Below are 26,619 nucleotides of genomic sequence, written 5' to 3'. Positions count from 1 at the left end.
ACTAATTTTAATGAAAGACAACTTCCAGTTTTATTAGCGGGCGTGTAAAAGACGCTCATACGTGCGCCGCAGGTTATATACAAGGGTTACCTAACAGGTAGTTTGAAAAAGGCCTAGCTTTAGTAGCCGCCACTACACTAATTGGTTATACTACAAACAGGTTAACGCAAAATTTGTACACGAGTGAAGGCGAAAGCCATTCTCTGGATTTCTACATGTTTGGTGAGTGGTGACTCGGGTAAGTATAATATCTGCAGACTGCAGTCTGTGGCCGAACTGTGTAGTTTAGCGTTATCGTCTGTAGCAGGCATAAAACAGTAACAAACAACTCGATATAAAAATGTAGACTAGGTGAATGGTTTAAAACCCTTTTATTGGATACTACCTATTCTTTAATAATAAATAATTGAAATTAGATTTTATCGACCTCGTGTAATACATTAAGTATTTTGTCCACTAGCGATAATACAGAGTAATAAAATGTAGTCATTATTCTACAAAATATTTTTTCTTTTTAATACAAAAAATGTGTTGCAAAGTTCAAACAAAACACATTATATTTTTTTAGTAAACCCAACTTTTTTCAAAATACATTAAATTATAAAGATACATATAGCATTTATTCGAGTAGATACACCCACAATAAATTCACACGGATGTGTGATTAGTTGATTACAAATACTTATTTTTAAATACACATCCGTTGTTGTTTACTTTTTAACCTCCATCGAAATCGGTCAGTTTTAACCTTACTGATAACTGCCTTGTGATAGAAAAAATACACCACTTTGCATAATATGATAGTGCCCGGAGCCATACAATAATTCAATGTACTTAGTTATATCTTATTTGTAGTACTACCACACATTTTGTGTCTTTGCCACTGGAAAATTAAGACCGCCAGTGTCAAATTATTAATCTAGTTAAAATCTTTTAAGACCTATTCGAATCGAGAATACAATCATTGTGAATTAGGTCTTCTATACACTGCTTCTATTAGTGCAGCTTTCGACCAAACGAAAAAAAAATGCGTGTCATTTTTCATATTAAACCTACAGTAGATAAATAGTTTTTTGTAAATAATAATCAGACACATACAATTCTCGTTTGACCGTGTTTTTAATCTCTTTGGGCCTATTCGCGTATTTCTGGGTTTAAGTTAACTCTGGATTAAATATCTTGTCATCTCTGTCGTCATTCATTTACGGTTGATTTTAGTCTCACCTGACAGTCGGCGCAGTTTTAGAAGATGGTAGATTATGGACATGTAGAGTGGATTTTGGGTGGAGTTGAGTATGCAAAATAAGTATGACCAATATTTTGTGAAAAAAAATTGGGCCGATACGACTCCTGGCAACATTCAGAATCATAATCTGCATGCGGTGCTCATATTATTCTGAATAGTCAACTGTACCCAGCGCCTGCTCTAAAGGTTAAAGTGCGTTTAGATAAGAGACAATAGATATCGAATATTTTTCGATGAGCATAAGTATATGTATTATAAAAAAACGTGGCTAGTATGGATTTTTGTCGAAATGTATACTTTTGTTTAAAAAAATGAAAACTTTTAATAAATACTTAATAAACATGTCTGAATGGCCATCAAGCAAAAGAGGCCGAGAGATCATAAAAATCTATGAAAGAGATTTTTATGACTAACCTCTAACCTAACCTAACCCAGGGTTAACCAAAACCCAGATTCATGTAACCCTTAATCTCATAGCCATACTAAGCTACCTTCTCCAGGGGGTCGCGGTATATGATGGTGGACTTGATGAGGTCCGGCTCGTCATCGGAGATGGACATCTCGCTTTGGGTGCTGGTGTCCTTGGGCGAGCACTTGTTGTGCGTCATCAGCAGGCCGCCGACCAAGCCGACGAGAGCGCGGTCCAGCCACGTGACCGGGTTCGCGAAGAACCGCCCCCCCTCGTAGAAACCAAGATGGCCGCCGTGCGACAGCTCCAGGTACATCTTTTGGTCGTGCCGGCCTGCGATACAAGATATTTGTCAATGAATAAATAAATATTTATACAAATTGTTTTATTTCTGAGTTTTAAAACAAATCTTTTCAGAATGTCTACTACTCTACTAACTAAAAAATAGCTCGATAGAGTTAAATAATACTAGCATGGGCGTACCGAGGGGGGGGGGGGCAGCCGCCCCCCCTGGATGATGTTGACGTCCCTACTAAGTATATTATCTAGTGCTTTCATCTATAAAAATTCATAATAATAAAACGAATTTTTGCCATTTGTTTGCAATACAATATTTTTACAAGTAATTTTTTTTAAATTATTTATAAACACCTAGCTTATAAAAAAATCTGATTTGCCCCCCAAGAATCTGCGTAATTTGCCCCCCCCCCCCCCTCCCCGGCCCAGAACCTGGGTAATCTGCCCGCCCCCTGGCCCAGAACCTGGGTACGCCCATGAATACTAGTAACCGGCTATACACTTCTTCTAGCCTTGCATTCAAGCATTCCAGCTTTCAATTGTTATTCTGTCACATTCTCCACTTTTTGTTTCCTTAATTATAACATTACACAACCTATTGTTAAATATTTCTATACATATTATAAAAAAGTATATTTTTTCTCTCATGTCCCTTTGTTCCTTTTAATCTTTAAAACTACGCAACGGATTTTGATGCGGCTTTCTTTAATAGATAGAGTGATTCAAGAGGAAGGTTTTTAAGTATAATAACATTAATTAAATAGTGGAGAAATACTGTTATTGTTGGGGTTTCTAATGTAATGTCGTAAATAATTACATTTTTTTCCGCTTCCATTGCAAACGCATGCTGAACCCTACGAGATTTATCATAATAATGTACCAAATTTTGTACACAATGAAAAGGTCTACAGAAAACTCTGCGATGGTATATTATGTCTATCTCTTATGGATATCCCACAATAACATTTGTTTCATTTACTTTTTATGACAAATAATGGCTAATTTTCGAAGCAATTTTAATAAATACAGAGTTATTCCTTATCCAATTAAATACCTTAAATACATTGTTGATTTAATGTAGATCTATATGACCCTTTACAGCATATGATTTAAATGAATAGTTTCAAAGATATTACAGATTTAAAAATTGCGGGACGTAGCTTTAACGGCGGTAGCGACCAATGCGGGTAGTCATAATGAATTTAATTAATCAATACTGCTGAATCGATTTTAATAATTTTTTTCAGTGGCTACATATTTTATACCCGTGCGAAGCCGGGGCGGGTCCTAGCGACCCGCCCCGGCTTGTTGGTATTCATTGAGTAGCTTAAGTTTATAGTCTAAACTCTTTAGTAAATAAAATTGTTAAACAACGTGCAATACTTTTTTGTCTTATATCAGCACAATAGGTATATTAATATTTAATATTTAACTACTGCCAATTTGCTAAAGATTTTTCAAAAACATTTGAAGACGTGAGTGAAGACTGGATAACAGTAACAGTTAAAAAATTTGAAATTAAAAACTGTGGATTTTATGTGTAGCCAGATATATTAGCCAGATGATGAAGTAGGTACATAAGTTTCAAGGTTTCTTCATATTATAAGGAAAAAAATTAGTAATCGTCATTATGTTATAAAACGAGTCCATAAAATTTTCTCTCGCTCACGTCTTCAATGACTATTTTAAAAAAAGAAATTTATATAAAATGAAATGCAATATGCTCATAAAATAATAATAAATATTAAATATTATGCAAACGAGTCCATAAAATTTTGTGAGAACTTTAAGTATGTTGTGGGTAATCAAAGTCAAATTCACAATAATCATAATATATTTTTTAAATTAATTGCAATTAGGTAAGCGGTAAATCTCTTGTTTTTATTAGTTACACCAATTTTTATGTAAGGTTTCTATTTTAATTATTTTATTTTAACCTTTTAACTTTTTTATTCCATAATGGTTCAAGGACTGACATATTATAAACATTAATAATAATCATTGTATTGCAACATTTAAAATAGTAACTAGCTATTTGACTGAGCTTTGCTCGGTATTCGATAAAACACGAATAAAATGACATTTTCTAAAAATGATTCCTAGCTAGATCGATTTATCGCCCCGAAACCCCCTATATACTAAATTTCATGGAAATCGTTGGAGCCGATTCCGAGATTCCAATTATATATATACAAGAACTGCTCGTTTAAAGATATAATATTATCAAGGCACATAATTTCAAACTATAGATTGTCACCCTTTGTCCGTAATTGTAGAAAAATATTTAAGCAATGATCTAAGAAGATGACCTCATTGCCTCATTGAATTAAAGAGGTCCTGACGAAGTACAAGGAAAAATAATATACATACTTCCTTACTATATTACATACGCGTATATCTATTTGCATCTAAGACGAATCGACATACTGACAGATTTTATTAATAAATTTAGCGACCCAACCCGCATTGGTCTGTACTGCCGCAAAATCTACGTCCCGCAATTTTAGAATCTGTAAATTGTAAATTGTAATATCTTGGAAAATATTCATTCAAATCATATTATGCTGTAAAGGGAAAATCAATAATGTAGGTAAAGTATTTAATTGAATAAGGATTATTGCCGTATTGGTTAAAATTAAATTCGAAAATTAGCCATTATTTGTAGTAAAAGTAAATGACAAAAAAATGTTATCGCGCCACATCGGAATGGCAGCGGCGAGGCGAGCACTTTCAGTGTCATATGATTCTAAACTTTATCTTCATTTTTGTAATACATAGTATCGCTTGAGAAATCGCGGCCGCCAGCGACCACGAGCGGCCACAGGAGGCCGTAGACTTCTCAAGCGATACTATGTATATTACTACAATAATGTAATAACAGTATATCTCCACTATTTAATGAATGTTATTATACTTACAAACCTGCCTCTTTAATCACTCTATCTACTGAAGAAAACCGCATCAAAATCCGTTGCGTAGTTTTAAAGATTAAAAGGAACAAAGGGACATGAGGGAAAAAAACCGGCCAAGTGCGAGTTGGACTCGCCCATGAAGGCTTCCGCAGCAGCAATAAGGTTTATTTTTATGAAATCAAAAGGTTTTTGATTTATTTTTATGTCTCAGTTGATAAATATTATATTTTTTTTAGATTTATCATGCCCCCCCCCCTACTTTAGAAGTTAGAGGAGACACACACATTTTACCACTTTGGAAGAGTCTCTCTCGCAAACTATTCAGGTTAGAAAAATATTATATTAGAAAATTCAATACGACTTTTGAAGACCTATCCATAGATACCCCGCACGCATAGATTAGATGAAAAAACAATTTTTTTGTTGGTTTAAGATTTGCCATTTATGACGTATAAAAAAACTACTTGCTAGATCTCGTTCAAACCAATATTCGTTGGTAGTTTTTATAGTACGTACATCACATAGTTTGTTTAGACTTATCATGCCCCTACTTTAGAAGTTAGAGGGCACACATTTTACCACTTTGGAAGAGTCTTTCTCGCAAACTATTCAAGTTAGTAAAAAATAATATAAGAAACCTCAATATGATTTTTGAAGACCTATCCATAGATACCCCACACACATAGGTCAGATGAAAAAAAAATTGTTTCAGTTGCACCTATGCGGACCCCTAAAATTTTTAATGATTTTTTCATTTTTGTATCAAAATTTTAATGCGGTTTACAGATTACATCTACTTACCAAGTATCAATAGTATAGCTCTTATAGTTTCGGAGAAAAGTGGCTGTGACATACGGACGGACAGAAAGACAGACAGACATGACGAATCTTTATGGGTTCCGTTTTTGCCATTTGACGGTGGATCCTGTCAATTTGTCACTTTCTCTATTCTTCCGAAGAAAGAAACTGCTTCTATGGTGACTATGCTAAGCCTACTTTTGCAGTCGGGCAAAAACGGTACTCACTAACAAACTCTCTGACGACGGGCAGCAGCGGCTCAGGCACTATGGGGTCGTCCTTGGCGTTGATGAACACCATCGGCGTCTTGATCTTGTCCAGGTAGAACGCCGACGAGCTCCACCTGTACAGATCAGCCACGGACTCGAACCCGTGTACTTTCCTGTAACGACAATTAATAATAATAATAAAAAACAATTCATCAATCATTTTTAGGGTTCCGTACCCTAAAAATGATTGATGAATGTTTTGCTATCGTTTGTAATATTGCCGATAGTGAAACCACTTTGCCGCCACTTAAGAGTTAGAGCAATTATCAAAATGCACAGAGTTATATCTGTGTGCCGGCACAGTTGCCGGCACACAGACATAACTCTGCTAGCTAGCTGTTAATGAATTGCATTTTTTTTCGGTGCAAAACAGCGCGGACGTGATTTTCTGGATTATCGCAGACTATTGTTACGCACGATAATATTAGCAATCGTAGTTTTTAGCAAGTACGATTAGTTTAATTATTGCTAATGTGCATTTAACAATTAATTATTTTTGCTGTGCTATTTTTACCAACACTAACACGCGCTGCCCTCAATAACTTGTCTCGTAGCTTCCTTCGCGCGACGCGTACCAAGGTTCTAGGGCGCACAGACGCGCTCGACGACTCACCCCCAAATTGCGCGCGGCGACCGAACCATTCAGCCGACACGATGTTCTTTTGCTCGAGTGTCATGTCCAACTTATCCGCAATCACAGCTATGTATGTTTTCTCTATGTTAACACTGAACAAGGTATCGATTATTACGGATATGTTTCATTACGGATGCTATCGCAACATCGGACAATATAGTGTAATTGATACGACCTTGGGGTTGAGCAATACTGCTGTCCATTGTAATTGCTTAGACATCGTGCATCGGCCTAAAACACTAGCATCCGCTGCTTAGGCATGCAGTCGTACCTTCCTGTGTGTCGAAACTCGAAAGGTAAATAAAATTAGCCAGATGTCTTTCTATCGCTTAGCATGTCCACCATAAAAAGGTTTAGAATAGAATAGAAAATACTTTATTTGTACAACTTAAAACTAAACTTAAACTTAAAAAACACAATAAAGGAAAAATATGTACAAATAGGCGGTCTTACTGCTAGCAGCAGTTTCTGGCAGACAACCAGGTTTAGTCAATGGAAGAATGGACAAAGTGCCTATTGGAAACTGACCCGTTCCAAAATTTGTCAGCATTTCCAATCTTTCTCATTTCTACTGTTGTCATACTGAGCCTGCCTGAAAGAACTTGACTGTGGATTTTTATAAAGTACCTAAATAACCGATAGCTTGGGATTGGTTTGTTGCGATATTGAGTACGGTATCCATTTTACTGTCACCAATAGTTACGGAGGATAGGCTCAGCTCTATGAAAACTTAGTCTCACTCGTTTCTTCCGATTATTATTAGCTCACGGTCAGACCCTTTACTTTAACCAAACGGTTTCTAGTAATGACCTTCATATTCTGGCATAGAATAAACACGTGTACTGCAGCCCTCCCCACTTATCCCGTTTAAATGAGTCACATTCAATCAGATGTCTCAATTCCCCGTGTCGGTGCGGGCGCAGGGTGAAGGCCGACCGAGGTCATATCTCACGTGTGGAGTCATGTGCCGGGAGTTCGCGCACTATTACGGCCAATCAAAGAAACAGTGGCCTCATTTACTGAAGACTGTATTATTGTCTATTGATGTCAAGATATAGATGTTTCCGTTGCAATTGGGATGGCCGCGTCTTTGTTTTTCTCTTCTTCTGTTTATAATTTTTGGGGATTGTAAAGCTTCGATTTTTTTACTTCGAATGTAGAGCGATTGCTTAAACTTTCGCACGTAAAGCGATTATTCTTATTTTAAGGAATCGCTTAGTAAAGGTTTGAATATTGAGTACATACATTTTCTTAAAAGTTGTTATTATTTAAAACTACTTAGATAACGTCTCTAAATGCAGCAATTAGATTTTGTTAGTTGCATAATCTTAAATCAAGATTACATGATGAGCGCAGACAGAGTAATTCGTAAACGCTTCTTGGAATATCATTAATCTCTGGCCACCAGCACCAAATACAGTGCGATTAAGGGGCACTTATCAGAAAGTGGTGAAAAAGGACCTAAGATATTATATTGTCTAAACACCAGCGATAAACTCACCTAGAATAAGCCTCATCCAGATCCGGCAGTGTGCCGGCGGACACGATCATCTTCTCGTCCAGCGAGTACCGGCTCTTCATCTCGGGGCTGAGCAGCATGCGCTTGTGCCGCGTGATGATATTGCGGTAGTTGTCCGTCATTATGTACAGGTAGAACCGCCGGAAGTTCTGCCACTGCAGCAGGTATACCATTGTACTGGAAATAAAAGTTATTACTTGTTTTAGAAATTGCCCATACAAAATTGTCCAACTTCCGTTTATGCGTTCCGATTTTTATCCTAAATACTAGCTGTCCCGGCCAACGTTGTTTTGCAATAAAATGATTTTCTGTTTTCCTGCTTTTCTCTTGAAGTTTTTTCTGATTATTTTCCTATAGACCTCACGCAGCCCGAGTCCTTTCCAACGAATATAAAACCGTGGAAATCGGTTCGTGCGTTCTGGAGTTATAGCGTCAGGAAGGAAAACCCGACTTATTTTTATATATTAGATTACATTTAAATTAGGAATTGTTGTAACGGTTTACCATACTCGTACACACGACCGATAGACAACATTGTGGTAAACACCCTTTCTTTTACTAATTATAAAGAGTTGTTTGTTTTGTTTGTATTTAGACCGAGAGCTGAGTAGAGTTGAGTGTGCAAAATATGAGGACCGCATTCTATAAATAGTTTTGAACTCAGAAAAGCTTGCAGATTATGATTCTGAATGTTGCCAGGAGATTTATTGGTCCGATTTTTTTTACCCCACCCCCTTGGATATCGAGCAATTGGACGGAACAAATGCTTTACAACAATTTTAATTGTTGTTTTGTTGAAAATACCTAATTCGTTTTAGGGTTCCGTAGTCAACAAGGAACCCTTATAGTTTCGGTCCGTCTGTCTGTCCGCGGTTTTTCTCAGAGACTATACCTACAATTCTGTAATTTGGCATGAATGCACATATTAATGATGCCGACAAAATGGTACATAAAATCTTTAAAATATATTTTTTATGGCACCTTCCCTACACATCAAGCGGGGATGAAATTTTTTTTTCGCGTCCACCCCATCGTGTGGGGTGTCGTTGGATAGGTTTTTTCTAAAATATTATTAATTCATAGATAATTTTCCGACTTAGAGATCCGTTTGTGAAATATTAAGTTTTAAAGTGGTATTTATTTATTTATTTTATTTAACTCTTTATTGCACACAATAAAAAACATAAACATACAATTAACATGGAAAGCTATAAGTATTAAAATTGTTGTGAAGCTTTTGTTCCGTCCAACTGCTCGATATCCAAGGGCGTGGGGTAAAAAAAAAATTCGGACCAATAGATTTCCTGGCAACATTCAGAATCATAATCTGCAAGCTTTTCTGAGTTCAAAACTATTTATAGAATGCGGTCCTCACATTTTCAATACTCAACTTTGAGCCCCAATCTCGCGATATTTGCATTCCCTAGAGACATGACGAATTTCTAAGGGTTCCGTTTTTTGCCATTTGGCTACGGGACACTGAAAACTGGAATAACACCATAGAGTAATGAATAGAACATAATAATATTTATCAAATTATTATTGATTGCCATGTGAAATGTATCACCCCATGATGATATAATAATAAACAAGCGATCAATAGAGCGCAGGCTACTCGTTTGGCCTATCAGTAGGTAAGTACCAAGTAAACAAAATTCTAGTTATATTTATTGTATAATTAGTATAAATTTTATAATTACATTGTCTTTGCATTAATTTAAGTTGCTGGAATATCCTAAACATAATTTAAAAAATATTTTTAAATTAATACGACGAAAAACAACATTCACATTTATGACTCTAATTTATTATGATTTATGTAGTAAATATTAAACAATTACGAATTATTCTAAATATAACACTCGACAAAAAAAATATGCAGAATATTAAAAATTTAAATAAAACCTCAGAGAGATAATTTACATAAAATTTATACATTTCCTGTCAAAGTCAAACAAAAGATAAGTAACGGCGGCAAGTTAGATATAAAATTGTTATTCAGGCATTCCTGGCTACTATATCAACAGAGAAAATTAATTGAAAGCGCTGCAGCTGCTCCCACACTCTACATTCTATAACATAGAGAACAATTATTTTCTATGGTTCGGTGTTATCATTATCAATATTATGTTTTATTACTTATTATTATCTGACGACCTGTGTGGCTCAGTTGGTGGGCTGTTGGTATCTAAAGCCGGGGGTCACGCGTTCGAATCTCGCCGACGGAACAAAAAGTTTTTCAAAGTTCCTGGGTCATGGATGTGTATTAAATATGTGTATCATACATAATAAAAAATCTTAAATATATGCATACTTAGTATAAAAATATTAAATATACATATTTTCGTTGTCTGGTACCCGTTACACAAATCCTTCAGGTACAGCTTAGCACGGGGCCAAACTGACGTGGTGTGTAATGTCCATATAGATATTATATTATTATATTATGCACAAAGAAAGTTTAACTTTCATCGATGCAATTAATACACTTAAACCGAATTAACGAATTATGCGAAAAGGTGAATATTCTCTCGGCCTTGGCTCAGTTTGAGCCTTGAGCCTTTCTTTTTTCCAGTCCGACTGGTTTACGCATACGCAAATGTGGGTTAAATAATTGACTCGAGTCAATCACTTAACGATGTTGTTATATAAGATTTGGCGACATAATAAGTATAATGAACCGGCTAAAGAATATCTAACAAGTTTAAAGACAAAATCGCCTGTTTCGATGTAAATATTTGCATATTTTATCTCTTTTAATGATTACTGTGACACAGATGTTTTAGTAGCCATTAATGGTAACGCAACTTCCCAAGCATACAAATTACAATTAACCATTTCAGTAGATAAGCACCAAATAACAATATTATCTACCCTCATAAACACTTTCTAGGTTTATGAGAGTCAAGAAAACTAGACTTAAAACTGGCTGAGATGTTTTAATTATCTCAAAAAATAAAACATCTCAGCCAGTTTCAAGTCTAGGTTTTTACTTTGCTTTTTGGTCTAGGTTTTGTTTGGCCTTTACTTTGCTTTAAGGCCACACTGAGAGATATTTAAAAATTCATTAACTTTAATTTTATAAAGCATTTTATATAAAAAAGAAAGAGGGGAGGCATTTGCCCAGCAGTTGGTAGGCTAATAATAATAATTTTATATAAAATGTATCTTTGTAGTTAATGTCGAAATATTCATTTTATAAAAGTTTTGTATTCATTGAATACAGAGGCGTAGCTACTGGGTAAAATACCTGATTTATCTTCCTGGGGGTTCTGCCCCCAAACAAATTTTTATACGGGCCATACGAAGGCACGCTACGCTTCTAATCTGATTAAATGTATGGGGTGGGTGGGTGCGGCAGTTTGAGTCACATCTCCGAATATAATTTTAATCTGCCATTTAATCCAAATAATATTATGTCTGCCATTTAATCCATTATCCACCATTGATATTGCGTGCGTATGAAAATTTAGAACGTAGTCTGTCATGTTAATCTACAAATAGAAGAACGATGTAAACTTAACTTAAGCATAATGACCTTTATATTGTTTGGGACCTTGTCACTTTTCAGCGAACATTATACCGCTCTTAGTAACCCCAATTACGTGTATACATAAAAAGTAACAATGACTTGTGGCCTTGGTTTTAATTGAGTGCATGGAGGGCATGAATCATCTCTTCTATGATAATCTTATCGATAATTAATATTTATGGACCTGACGTGTAAAGTTTGTTTTATAAATTTCAGTCGCGACGTAGCAGCTTGTTTCTTAAAGTAGGCTAGCAATGCTAGATTATTTCTAATACCAGTCGAGACTGCTTTTAGGTATATTATAGCACTGGCTGCGCGACTTAATAGACGCATAGACGAAAGACTATGAAAAGTACCAATAATTGGGTCAAAACGGGGCGTTACATGATTCTATAATGGTTTATGGTAGTGATGATGATGATGATGAATGTAATTTGCATAGTAGCATATGCTTTTCATCCTTAGTCGAAACTCCCAAACTTTTATCTATAAAGAGTCCTAACTCTCAAGTTCAAGAGAGAACTCCTGAGTTCTCTCAGCACCTTCCGAACCTTGGTGTATACCTTGGTGTATTATAATCTTACTTGTTGGTAGCATAATACATATGCTTAGAATACTGCTCACGAAACCGAAGTCACCACATGTTTCCATATTAATTTTGAGGAGTTCCCTCGATTTCTTATGGATCTCTTCATCAGATCACCACCTTTGTGAATATAATACCAAATTGGGATATTACCCTATATACCAAAAGAAAAAATTAAAAAATCGGTTCACAAACAGCGGAGTAATCGTTGAACATAAAAAAACGAACATAACACCTCCTCCATTTTGAAAGTCGGTTTAAAATTAATTTAATTAAAATACGTTCAGTAGTATTTGCGTGAAAGAGTAACAAACATCCATTGGATGTATTGTATCCATACATACAATACATCCAAACTTTCGCCTTTATAATAATTTGTAGGATCTAGATACAGATCTATACTTATTGTGTATTGTACAATTTGAACACGATTGCCATCGTTTATCTAGTATTAGACGTGATTATCTCGTGGCTTTGGAATTACTACAATATTCACAGTTTATTGTTTGTGAAATTTATTAACTACTTTAATAAGGCTGTCGGTCATCTGGGGGCACGGGAGTGCCCCCGCCAAGATGAGCCAAGCGAAGCGCGCAAGGGCACTACCTACCTTTTTTCGAAACGTTTCGTCGTATTTTTGAACCCTCGTAACTTTGGTTTGAATAATGCCAGATAGTTGAAATTTTTAAGATATAGTGACATGGGTATAGTTATTAAATGCGCAAAGTTTGAGTATCGTAGCTCTTATACTTTAGATTTTATAGGTGTCCAAAAACCCACAATTTGGTCACTGACTCACCGATCATCAAAACTGTTAGGGTACTTCCTGAAGTCTTAGAAAGCTGAAATTTGGTATGTAACATGATATTAGTACTAAAACAACAAAAAATTATCAAACCCAACTTAACCTATATCCGTACCATTATAGAGCAAAATTAGGCAAAAATTTGTGTTTTTTGTATGGGAGCCCCCCTAGATTTTTTATTTTATTTTAATATTATTATTAAATATTAAAGTAGACATATAACTAAGGACTTTGAGAAAAATTCAAGTACGTACCTGTTGCCATTATTGATATAGAGCAAAAAAGGCCAAAAAAATCACGTTTGTTGTATGGGAACCCCCCTTTAATATTTATTTGATTTTATTTTTAGTATTTGTTGTTATAGCGGCACCAGAAATACACAATCTGTGAAAATTTCAGAAGTCTAGCTATAGCGGTTCTTAAGTTACAGCCTAGAGACAGACAGACAGACAGACAGACGGATAGACGGAAAGACAACGAAGTCTTAGTAATAGGGTCCCGTTTTTACCCTTTGGGCACGTAAGTACGTAAGTTCAAAGAATAGTCGTAGTCTTAGCATTTCTTTGCAAATATAATTAATAAGAATATTTCATTAATCCGTACTGTAAACTGTAATAGAGCGAAAGGAGGGGAAAAAATTGTGTTTTTGTATGGGAGCCCCCCTTAATTATTTATTTTATTTCAATTTTATTATCAAATATTAAAGTACCGTGTATATAATTGAGGATTTTGTGAAAATTTCATGTGTCTTAATGTTTGGGAGTCCCTCTTAAATATTTCCTTTATTTTGTTTTTAGTATATTTTGTTGTTATAGCGGCACCAGAAATACACAATCTGTGAAAATTTTAGAAGTCTAGCTATAGCGGTTCTTGAGACAAAGAGCGTTTGTGTGCCAAAGCCTATTATAAGGTCAATGATTTCATAAATGATGGCACATCTTGGGAGTAGGATGGCTGCTTACAAGGCTACTTCTACATTATTGTACATGACTTACTATGTATGTATGTTGACATTGTATAATTTTAAGTTACAGCATTGTAAATTTTATTTTAAAAGATTAATTTTTTTACCTCACTTTTTTTTGGTAAAAAAAGTGGGCCCCGTGCGAGTTTCTTACGCCGGTTCTTCTCGCCGGGATAGTTCCCGAACCGGTGGTAGGCACCGTAGCTAATATTAACATTCTGAAAGTATTTTCTTAAAATCTACTCAGAAATAAAACATTTTTTATTTATTTATTTATTATTTATTAGATACAGCCTGGAGACAGACATCGAAGTCTCAGTAATAGGCTCCCGTTTTTACCCTAAAGGTACAGAACCCTAAAAAATGAACTAAAAGAAAAAAAACAACGTAAACCAGCTTACAAAAAGAAATGAAATCCTACCAAAAACATTTTCATGTAAAAATGTTGCCAAGATGAGAACATAATAATATTTTAGTTCGTCGTGTCAAAAAGTAGTGAGATCTCATGTAGAGCCAAGTTTCTAACCTTACATACTCAGCCTTAAATCTAAAAACCTTAATTTTACACTAAAGCGCAGCAAAATATTTGATAATAATATTATAATGTGTCAGCCGCGGGCACGAGAAAAATCTAAAAACTCTACACATTAGTCAAAATCGGTGTCTTGGCCATTTTGTTATTCGTCAGGGCTTGGAACTTAATAATATACCGTAACTAATGATAAATGGCCAGGCCACCGATTTTAACTAATGTGTAGAGTTTTTAGATTCTTCTCGTGCCCGCGGCTGACACATTATAATATTATTATCAAATATTTTGCAGCGCTTTAGTGTAAAATTAAGGTTTTTAGATTGATTTATGTATAGATGATGATTGTATAGATTAGGTTGTTATGTTAGTAAAGATTTACAAATGCTAAGTAATCGCTCTCGTTAGTCTTTGGGCACGCATTACGGTTCATTCAGAATTATTCTACCTTGGAGATTCTATGAGAGTGTTTCTTAATTCTAACGATAGAATTAAGAACTTGCCCGAGGTATTTATGAATTTTGAACAGACCGTACCTTCCGTGATCTCGCATAACGCATTACGTCACCCACATTTTAGTACAGAAGCACTAAATGGAGGTATCAAATATTATACTGCTACTGTTAAAACTTAAAACAATATTTGACTTTGATAAAAACGTCGTACGACTCGTAAAGAACGTTCGAGGTGATTAATTTATAATCGGATCGATCGAAATAACGTGAAATTTCCACCACCATGAACTCCAGAGCAATCGATAATGTCTAACGCATTTTCACTAGACTAGACATTATTGATTTCACGCTGTGGGAAAGTGGTCATTACCACTGGTATAGGTTTTTATATGCACTAGTGACTAGACAATAAACATTTTTTTTAATTAAAAATAAAAATATTTTCCTATAAAAAATCATAACCTTCACTTACATAGCCTTTATGATACAATATATTTCATATTATTATAAGTAAAGAGCAAGTATAGCAATACATAACGACTACACTAGCTATAGGGATAAGGACTTTCATTAAACCCAAACAGCTGGTATCAAGGTTAAAAACTTTAAATACTTTATCATTGTATTTAGACCGAATGCTTGCTGACGTAAAGGAAAATATTTTTTTTTATTCTGAGCATACTTACACCATTAGAAAACCGGGAGGTGTGCAAACGTTATAATAATATTATGTTGCGACTTCAAAGAGGAGTGAGGACGCGTCTACTGATGATAACATCATAATATCAACGTCTTTTGGGTCAGAGGTGGAGCAGGAATTTGGTGTTATGATAATTCTTTTAATTATTTTAAAGATATTATATTTTTTACTACAATTGTTTAAGTCCCCAGTAATAAACTAGAATTAAATTTTAAACCATTATAAAGCAAAGATAACCAAAAAAAGTGTTTTAGTCTTGAATTGGAGCCCCCCTTAGCTATATAATATTTTACTAGCTATTTGACTGAGCTTTGCTCGGTATTCGATAAAACACGAATAAAATGACATTTTCTAAAAATTATTCTTAGCTAGATCAATAATTGATCGCCCCCGAAACCCCCTATATACTAAATTTCATGAAAATCGTTGGAGCCGATTCCGAGATTCCAATATATATATACAATGTGTCCCGACACCGGTGTCCGATCCTTTAATGTCATAATCTATGGCATATCTTATCGACAAATTGGCTCTCAAATTTTTTCTCTCTCTCACGGTTAAAAAATGGCAGCCATTTTAGTTTTTCCCGGGCTTTCACACTAATCTGACCAGTACTTCACATGTAAATATCCTATAAAGATAAAAAAGGTCTCACAGGCAAAATATTATAAATTTCGTGGAATTAAACATAGAAAAACCAAAGTTCAAGCAAAAAAATTGTGTATTTTTTTAATTAATGGCTTTTTGTGAAAAATCTAGCACATTAAACTGGTTCTTTTTTGTTTTAAAAAGTTAGAAGAGGTTTTCATCTTAAATAAATTCTTTATTTCAATGCTCTAAAATAGATAGTTTAGAAGTCATAATGATTTTCTTATGAAGTATAGGTCAGATTAGTATGAAGCCAGAGAAAAAGTTTTTTTTTTCAAAAGATGGAAAAAAATAATATTTGAAAGCCAATTTGTCACTAAAATATGCCATAAATCACGAGTTCAAATTTATATAAGGAAAATCGTTATAACTTCTAAACTATCTGACTTAGAGCATTCAAGTAAAGAATTTAGTTAAGATGTAAACCTCCTTCATCTTTATAAAACAAAAAAGAACCAGTTTAATGTGTTAGATTTTTCACAAAAAGCCATTAATTAAAAAATACACAATTTTTTTTCTGAAACTTTGGTTTTTCTATGTTTAATTCCACAAAATTTATAATATATTGCCTGTGTAAGCGTAGTCCACAAGTTAAGCTATCAAATGAGACCTTTTTTATCTTCATAGGATATTTACATGAGAAGTACTGGTCAGATTAGTGTGAAAGCCCGAGAAAAACTAAAATGGCTGCCATTTTACAACCGTGAGGGAGAGAAAATTTGAAAGTCAATTTGTCGATAAAATATGCCATAGATCATGACATTAAAGGATCGGACACCGGTGTCGGGACACATTGTATATACAAGATATAAGATTTTAATTTAATGAATAATAATTATTACAGTACAAATACATACAATTAAGTATTTTATGAATATTTAAAGTGCATTCGTGTAGCCATTATTATACTTAGAGCAAAAAAGGTAAAAAAAAAACTTTTATTGCAGCCCTCCATAAATATTTAATTTATTTTATTATTAGTATTTGTTGTAAATTGTAATAGAAGTAACAGAAAAATAGTGAGTTTGGCAAATCCATAGGTACTGCTGATTGGAAATTTCCAACCAACAGTATGGACTCCTGACTCACTATACCAATAACCTGTGAAAATTTAACTTCCTAGCTATCACCATTCTTGAGATACAACCTAGAGACAGACAGCGAAGTCTTAGTAATAGGGTAAACGTTTGGGTACGGAACCCTAAAAACGGTATTTTAAAAAACGAATATATAATATTTACTAAATTTTTATATACCATTTCTTTTCCATTATCCCTATTCTCACAGTAAACATGAATCTATCAACACCTCTCAAACTACAATACTTCAAGCCGAGCCGTTCCGGATGTTTCCGGAGCGTGACAAACAATAGGGATGATGACAAGGTCAAAGATTAGCGAATTTTGTTAATAAAATAAAGAAATCACGGTAATAAGTGTTCCCAAAATTTCAGCTTGGTAGCATTTGTATTTTTTTTGTTATGCGCCTTTAAAGTTGGATATTCAAGTCGATTTTTTTTTCAATTAAATTTCATAATATTTGTATACATTTCGATAACTTATGCAATTAAAAGCAACTTTTGTTATGAAACCACTTTCATAAACGCAATATTTAATATACCTGTCGAACAAAGTTGTCTACCGATGCGTACAAACTACGAAAGACTGACATCAGTCTTTCGTAGCACTTTAGTATGGAGCGTTTCGGGCAGGTTTTTTTTATGAGATATTTGAATTGTCATATCTTGGTGAATTTTTAAGCTATCAGAGTCATTCTTTCAACGATGTTTCTATTTTTTAAGTGTCCTTCAATTACCGATAAGAAAAAAAATAGTCATCATGCCTATTATCCATACTAATACTATACATGCGAAAGTGTGTCCGTTTCTGGCGAAGAAGAATTTTGGCGCAACGGAGTTGCAAGCGTCATCTAGTACAAACGTAAATACTCTCGAAAAATCGTACCCTCCTGGCATCTTGGCGCAGCACGGTAATAAAACACAATAACTCACTCAATGGCATTATATCCTTGGCATATGGAGATGCCTCCGATGATGTTCTTCGGTCGTTTCCTGTCTTCGCCGAGGTACTTGGTGATCAGGTTGCCGCCCAGGCTGAAGCCCACCAGGATCAGCTTAGTGTTGGGGTAGCGCTCCAGGAGGTTCTCTATCATGTAGTTGAAGTCATCCGTGTGACCTGAAACATGGAGATGTGATATCGTAATCCGTTCCAATACATTTTTCAATCACGAGCGGTTATACGTGGGAGAGCCATGCTTCGGCACGAATGGGCCGGCTCGACCGGAGAAATACCACATTCTCACAGAAAACCGGCGTGAAACAGCGCTTGCGCTGTGTTTCGCCGAGTGAGTGAGTTTACCGGAGGCCCAATCCCCTACCCTATTCCCTTCCCTGCCTTCCCCTATTCCCTTCTCTACCTTCCCCTATTCCCTTCCCTTCCCTACCTTCCCCTTTTACCCTATTCCCTCTTAAAAGGCCGGCAACGCACTTGCAGCTCTTCTGATGCTGCGAGTGTCCATGGGCGACGGATGTTGCTTTCCATCAGGTGACCCGTTTGCTCGTTTGCCCCCTTATTACATTTAAAAAAAAAATGCTACCCATTTAAATAAGACTTATTCCTCGCGGAATAAAGAAATCGGTACCACGGCACGTTATAAGGCAAGACCCAGGGTTAACATGTTTTGTTAACATTGAGATCAGAATTAAATAGAATAGGTCATAGCCGAACGTATTACCTTCTCCTTTTTGGAAGTCGGTCAAAAATGGAGTATATTTCACTAATTAGGGACACTGATCGTCGATACCATGGTTCTTGACCTACTTGGCAAATATATATAAGATTATATTAGAATAAATTCACATAATAAATATTACTAATTCCAAGAGACATCTGAAAGTTTTACTCTATCGTAGGATTTAAAAATTCTTAAGAACGTCATTAATAATTGTAAAATAACCAATACTTACTGTTATGATATCGTCAGTAGTTTTTACATGCATTAATAAAATTTGACTAAATTCAGGTATTAAGAAGCTGGAAGAAATCAAAAAATTTGAATAGTATTGTGTATTCTTACTACAATAACACATGCCACAACAAGAGTCAAAACTCTACCACAATAGACATAACGATCAGTAGTTCGACTGCAAAGAGACGGACAGGTTTCAATATCTGTCAAATTCGTCGGGTTTCACTAGGATTATGAACGGAATGTGCCGCGCGCTGGCTGATATAATTTATTTTTAAATATTTAAAATAAAATTTCAAAATTAGATTCTGTCAATTTTAATCGCATGTGCCAAAACACAAACAACAATACGACCAAAGAGGAACACGTCCAGCGAATATGTAATAGTTTTAAATTCGTAGGTGACAAGTTAACAACCCTAGCGACGATTTTCGTCATAATACGTCAACTTTTAAAATTTCAACATCAGTTCTAAGTCGGTATACTCTATCATTCTGTCTACTCTGATTCTACCATATATTTTCAAGGTGGCAATCAAAATGATGTATTCTTAAAACACGCCATTAACGCCTTGCTAATTAGTCGTTGAGTTAGACAATGACACTAATACAAGGTGGAAGAGCATTGGCCTTTTAAGATAATTACCCTGTTAACGATAATGACAGAACGAATAACACAGATTATGTAGAGACACGATAGCAGGGTCAACTCAATCATTTTACTTTTTTATACCAACTTCGCGATAAGCATTGATTTTACGCTAGTAATATATAAGTCAATGGCGATAAGGAATATCTAAAGCAGCCTTTCCTAAAGTGGGCGATAACGCCCCCTTGTGGGCGCTGAAGGTCTGAACTCTGGAAGGGGCGGTGTGGGACCCAGAAAAAAAATGGGGGCGTTGTGTAGAGGCTTGGGGGGGTGATTTATTTCATCAGGATGCATTTTAAATTGAAACAATGGGGGCGCTAAAATATAATTTGTTCTTAAAGTGGGCGGTAGACGTTTGGGAACCTCTGATCTAAAGAGATCTTCTACGCCACTTTTTTACGAAACAGGTGGTCCTATTTAATATACTTACAAAGCAAACGAAAGAAAGATACAAGTTATAATTTATAAATGAAAGTTAAAAAAGGTTTAATTAAAGCTGACAGTCCAATATTTGATGAAATTTCTTTTGCTTTCTCTTTCGTTTGTATCTGGTGATCCCTTCCCTATACCAATCGAGAAGATGAAGAAGTGGGTAGCTAACCGTAAGCAAATGAGCTGCGAGCCCGACCTTGAACTATTGTGCTAATTCTGGCTTCAAGAAAATACTAAGCGCTTTCAAGGTTTAGGAATCAACTAACTGGCTCTACAAGTTTTAAAAACACCTTAAAACACGAATCAAAAGTGTACTACGATACTCTACCGTAAAGAAAATTCATTGCACCATAGACTAAGGAAAATATACGTCCATGATAGCACCAGCCTACATGTCTTTGACTTGGTAGCATAAGCGTGGGAACGAAAACCTTATTTTCCATTTTATTTGATAAAGATTTGAAGTAGTAAATTTTCAAGTATAATATCACGTTAGACTTTATACGTGGGAGAGCCATGCTTCGGCACGAATGGGCCGGCTCGACCGGATAAATACCACGTTCTCACAGAAAACCGGCGTAAAACAGCGCTTGCGCTGTGTTTCGCCGAGTGAGTGAGTTTACCGGAGGCCCAATCCCCTAACCCCTACCCTATTCCCTTCCCTACCCTCAACTATTCCCTTCCCTACCCTCAACTATTCCCTTCCCTACCCTCCTCTATTAACCTATTCCCTCTTAAAATGCCGGCAACGCACTTGCAGCTCTTCTGATGCTGCGAGTGTCCATGGGCGACGGAAGTTGCTTTCCATCAGGTGACCCGTTTGCTCGTTTGCCCCCTTATTTCATTAAAAAAAAAAACTTGTTATGTCATAATATGGGCAATAGCCTGTAATCCTTATATGAGGAAATGTAGCAAAGCAGTTAATTGAGTTCCGGCTTCCGGTACGAAGAAAGTGATTCATCATTCATGTTCATAAGATTTTCCAACGACTAGAAGCAGTCTATCTAGATTCATATATTATATCTACAGATTTTAACAACCCAATGCAGTTTATGAATATTTCAGTCATTCCCAGTAGGTACTAGGTAGGTAAGTACCTACCTACCTCTAGTAGTAGATAGTACCTACCTAGTGGTTTTGAAAGTGAAGTCACATTATTATGCTTCGCACTTAATGAATTCATTAATAATACCTAGCTCCCATGAATCACATAGAGACCAAAGCCAAATAAAATCATCAGAATTTTTGTGTTCGCCTTATTCAACTCGGCATGTAATGAGTGACGTAACTATGAGGTCATGCCTAGTACCTACCTGTACCGGTTTTTAAGAACAAAGACCTAAATCTTCGAGCCAGCGACAACCCTAGCTTGGTGCAATTAAGGATTTTTTCCGAATACAATTTTAACATTTACCCAATGATTGCATTGTATTCCAAAAGTAGATCACTTTCACTGAATAATTGTTGCATGAAGCTTAGTTGATATCTATCTCTATTATATTACAATGGCACCCTGACTACAACGTATGCAGTATAATATGCACCACTTTTAGCACTGGGCAGTAAAGTATGCCGTGACGAATAACTGAAAGCGACACTTTAGGTACGCTAAGAAAATAGCTTCTAGAATCTACAATTCTCCGAAGGCTATTTGGCAGACTTGAAGGCATAGCGAAGTGCTTAGGTCTCTGAACTGTTTGGTTTTTCGCTTCACTTATGTGAAAGCAGTTGGGAAAATTTCCCCTATTCGATTGTTTACAGTCCGTCTGATTATTCAATATTTGCCAACATAGATGCCGGGCGTTGAGTCACTCGCCCGCATGTATAATTATATTGGTGACGACATCATATAACACATGCAGCCTATATTCATAGCCATACCACTATGCTTTACTCATTCGTTTTAGAAAAAAAATCGTTTCTGAATCTTCCTTTGTAAATTTCATGCCTACGATTCGTTATCGTAAAAATCTTATTGAAATTGAATTCAATTTATATGGCGCATACATCTCTTCTTGAAAAATTTTATGCTACCCATTGGAAATCGAGTTTGAAACGAATTTATGATTTACATATTTGCGATAGAACATTCTCGTTACGTTAATATTAATTTAAAAAATTTCATGAATAACGAATTGTGATTAACTATACAGATTCGAATTATGATAATACATAGTACATACTAACATTATAATACCGTGAATTGTTCCAATTGCTATTTGCTGATGAGATAAAGCTAAAGAGATATAGACCGAAAGTAGATAAATAACAGAATTTTCTACTCGTCTTTATAATTGGCTACGTGTAATAAGCACGATAGCTATGTCGAAATAAAAACGCATAGTGATTTGGTTATACTGAAGGACTGGTTATAATTGACTTGAAAGAAAGAAAGAAACAAACTTGATTTGGTAAACAATACAAACAAACTAAACAATTAAAAACCATTTCAACACCTTTACCAAATAGGTGCTTACACTTGAGGTCCACATGCAAGTCAGGAAAGCATATTAGCGAGGTGCTTCATGCCATATACTATCCCATTACGACATGCGAGCAACTCAACTTACCGTATGAGAATATCCTGTTGCCAGTAACTGGAACACTGTTGAGGGCGCCGATGTGGTTGAGCACAGCGCACCGGTAGCCGTGCCGCTGGGAGTAGTGCACGTAGGTGCGAATGTACACACTCTCCGACGTGTTGCCGATGCCGGGACAGATCGCCACTGTGACGTCATCTGATAACAAGGTATTTTTTGTAATCCGAAGGCAAGTGTTTTAATTTCAGTCCTGTCGTCATTACGACCAAAATCTATACTAATATTATAAATGCGAAAGTATTTCTGTCTGTCTGTGATTTTTGTAATCCGAAGGCAAGTGTTTTCATTTCAGTCCTGTCGTCATTACGACCAAAATCTATGCTAATATTATAAATGCGAAAGTATCTCTTTCTGTCTGTCTGTCTCGCTTTCACGCCAAAACTACCGAACCGATTGTAATGAAATTTTGTATACAGATATTCTAAAGCCTGAGAAAAGACAGGCTACTTTTTGACTGGAAAAAAGGATTGTAAGGGGGTGAAAATGCGTAAATTTCTTCAAATTAATTTAGTTCGAAAAATTCATAATTTGATGAAAAATAAAAGTTGATAGATCACTATGTCAATCAGTCAGTCACCTTTGAGTTTTATATATATACAGATTTTCGAAGGTATTACAGATTTAAAAATTGCGGAACGTAGCTTTTGCGGCAGTACCTACCAATGCGGGCCACGGGTAGTAATGAATGTAAATTATTTAAAATCAAAACTACTGAATCTATCTGACATAGGCTATAATAATAATATATTTTATACCAGTGCGAAGCCGGGGCGGGTCGCTATTTCTTATAAAGTATTCACCTATTCACCTATTTAATTACATATTTTAATCTATTATTATTAGATATTAATAGATATTGTACCTAAGATTCTTATTAAAAACTGCAAACCTTTGGGGGTTCCCAATTTTTCAGCCTGCGGCTCAGATACAGGTCACAATATTTTGTTTTTTAAGAAGGTAAATAGTAATAAACAAATATTTTATTATCTACCTGCTATAATTAATACTATTATTTTATTTTATAATATTAGTGGTTTTGGATAATGATGGAGGATTGGCTAATGGTGGCCCTCATGCCCTTCCAAGGCGGACCAGGGCGCCACACGCGCGCTTGATTGGATGGTCAAGCTGTATCTATATTCCCTTATTAGCAGGATTGCTATTAATTGCCAATCTTTTGGTTTTCAATGAAAAATTGTTTACCAATAGTAAAAAATATTGCTGTAATTAAAATAATGTTTCTCAGATGATTGCAATTCCAAAAGGCTAGATGAGCTCACCTTCATGTTCTGCTCCTAGTGGTTCATACAGATCGTATGTAAGTGTTGACCTGTCCGGCAGTATCAAAGAGATTCTACCACCAATAGGCCAAGGGCATCTCACTCGGCCTATTAGGCTGTGTAAAATTGTTTGAACATGACCACTGAACCCCCATAATCTTGTTGGAATGTAACTGAAAAGGAAATTCTCATTCACTTTCTTATTTATACTATTATATGTAAATATTATATATGTTCCGAAATGAGGAAAATGTAGTTTTTCACTAAGAATAAATGAGTACAAAGTTCTGTACAATGTCTTGGATAAATCAATGATCTTTGAATATTTGGTTGTATAGGGTAGGATGTTTCTGACTCAAGATACTTACGGTTCGTATAGGAATGGTGCAATGAACAATATATTTTCTATGAAGTTTTTATCTCTACCATAAATGAGAGGCTTGTGGGGTTGACTGTTCACATTGAGTATTCGGAAAAGTACACAAAGTATAACAGCAATTACAGCTAAAAGTACTGTCGACATAGTGGAAAGGTTTCACAGTGCACAATTCACGGTTTAGTACAATGATCTACATTACAGTGAGAAGGTAACGAATTTTATGGAATATTATGGTACCGGCAACCCGCCATTAACGCTACACCTCGGCCTGAGAAAAGAAAACTGAAAAATTCTACGATTTTCGATTCGATGTTGTTCTAGTCGACACTCGACAGATGTCAGCTGTCATTTGTCAAAAAGTTTTTTTTTAATTTATTGTAAGATGAATACTTGCCCTTTATTCACAAATCACAAGTTTTTTTTTACTTTCATTATATTAAGAATAATTTTAAAATCTCAGTCCAAATATAAAATATTTTGTTTTAATCAATGATATAATATGAAAAACTCATAGCAGATATGTTACTACCGCGCGCGTTGTGAAGATTCAAATATGGTACGGCCCAATTGGGCCGTCTGTTGTATAGTCTGCATCGAGCGCAGTCACGAACGTGCCGCGTACCTTGTCTTATGCCGGCACTCGACATAGGCGAACGCGTTGGCCGACGCGTTGGCGACGCGTTGGCCCAATGTGTAGAACGGGCGTTCGTGCGTTGGCCGTAGGTATTTAGACGTTGGCTGACGCGTCTGCGAGCTTGCCGCCCGGGTCGGAAATGAAGGCAAAGATCAAAGGACATTTGTCGCAAGCTTCGTGCTCCATCCACACATAGGCCGCGCGATCCATTTGCCCGGAGTTATAGTTATGATAATTATAATAATATGTAATAATTTTTATATGTAATAATTAAATAAATAATAAGTAGGTAATAAAATAATTACTTATATTATTTAATATTATAAAATATTATGTAAAAGTGAGTTTATTTCTTTGTTTGTTACGTTTTCTCGCCTTTTATTTATTTATTTCGAGAATACCCTTTAAAAACTTTTTCTTGTCCACATTTACAAAGTAATTATAAGCTGTGAATATTATACAGCTGCAGCTGTTAGCGACTCAACATCAATTTTGAATCCGTCCGCACATTGGCGCGATCCAAAGCATACTGAACGACCTTCCTATGTGTGGCAGTGTTACCACCTCTCAAAAATATTTATCCCTAAATTGGTGTCAAAAACCCCTAAAATCGCCTTAATTTTTCTGTTTTCCCCCTAAAATCTGTAAATATATAAAAATGGATTTTCAATTATGTTAGTAACGCTAAAACTCGAAAACGGCTGAACGGATTGGGCTAATTTTAGTTAAATATTTCATCTTCATCTGAAGATTCAGATGTTTTGAAGTCGTACATCTTATTATTGAATAAATTCAACATTTTATTTGTTGGATTAAATGTTGCACAAGTGACATCATTACGATTTAATGTAAATCGGACCATCAGTATTGCCGCCAGTCACCACAGAGTGGTCATAGAATTACGTATTAGATGTCGCTAGAAGTCGCTAGGTCAAGAAATAATTAATATTAATATCAACAATTTAAAAATATTAAAAAGTATAAAAATCCCTGAAAATACCCCTAAAAATTTTAGACCCCTAAAAAAATCCCATCTCACTTATTTAACCCCTAAATCTGGGGGGAAAACCCCTAAGTTGGGAACACTGATGTGTGGATTATTCACAAACGCCGCTGCAAGTGCCGTCTGCCAACGCGTTGGCGGTAGTTGGCGTCTATATGGGGAGGCGGCCTCAAGCGCTTATTCCACTTACCCTAGCTAGCTATATATATATATATATATATAGCTAGCTATATATATATATATATATATATATATTTAGTGATCATTTACTATATTTGGTGTTCGATTACAATTTGAAGTGTTGTCATGACTAAAATAGCTGGCAGTATTGCAATTTTAGACTTTATTTTTT

The 26,619-nt window shown here is 35.5% G+C and overlaps 1 protein-coding gene across 1 annotated transcript; it reads right to left on the bottom strand.

Annotated features, from left to right (window-relative positions):
- Positions 1 to 1,565: 1,565 nt before the first annotated feature.
- On the bottom strand, positions 1,566 to 24,952 carry LOC121731053 (abhydrolase domain-containing protein 2). The gene is made up of 7 exons (XM_042120375.1): positions 24,620 to 24,952; positions 24,252 to 24,424; positions 22,942 to 23,109; positions 18,315 to 18,498; positions 8,067 to 8,261; positions 5,890 to 6,044; positions 1,566 to 1,988 (listed from the first exon to the last, which is right to left on the bottom strand). Exons 1-7 carry the CDS (start codon positions 24,772 to 24,774, stop codon positions 1,729 to 1,731), a joined length of 1,290 nt encoding a protein of 429 aa, XP_041976309.1. The 5' UTR covers positions 24,775 to 24,952; the 3' UTR covers positions 1,566 to 1,728.
- Between the last annotated feature and the right edge of the window lie 1,667 nt (positions 24,953 to 26,619).

This window comes from Aricia agestis, chromosome 1 (assembly GCF_905147365.1).
Source record: "Aricia agestis chromosome 1, ilAriAges1.1, whole genome shotgun sequence".
NCBI lineage: Eukaryota > Metazoa > Arthropoda > Insecta > Lepidoptera > Lycaenidae > Aricia > Aricia agestis.
This window is presented reverse-complemented; position numbering and strand designations above follow the sequence as displayed.

Coding starts and splice junctions, on each gene's coding strand:
- LOC121731053 (XM_042120375.1), bottom strand. CDS start 24,774: ATGTCGACAGTACTTTTAGCTGTAATTGCTGTTATACTTTGTGTACTT. Junction 6,045..8,066: donor CTGGATGAGGCTTATTCTAG/GTGAGTTTATCG, acceptor TTGTCGTTACAG/GAAAGTACACGGGTTCGAGT. Junction 1,989..5,889: donor CGTCGTCAGAGAGTTTGTTA/GTGAGTACCGTT, acceptor CTTGTATCGCAG/GCCGGCACGACCAAAAGATG.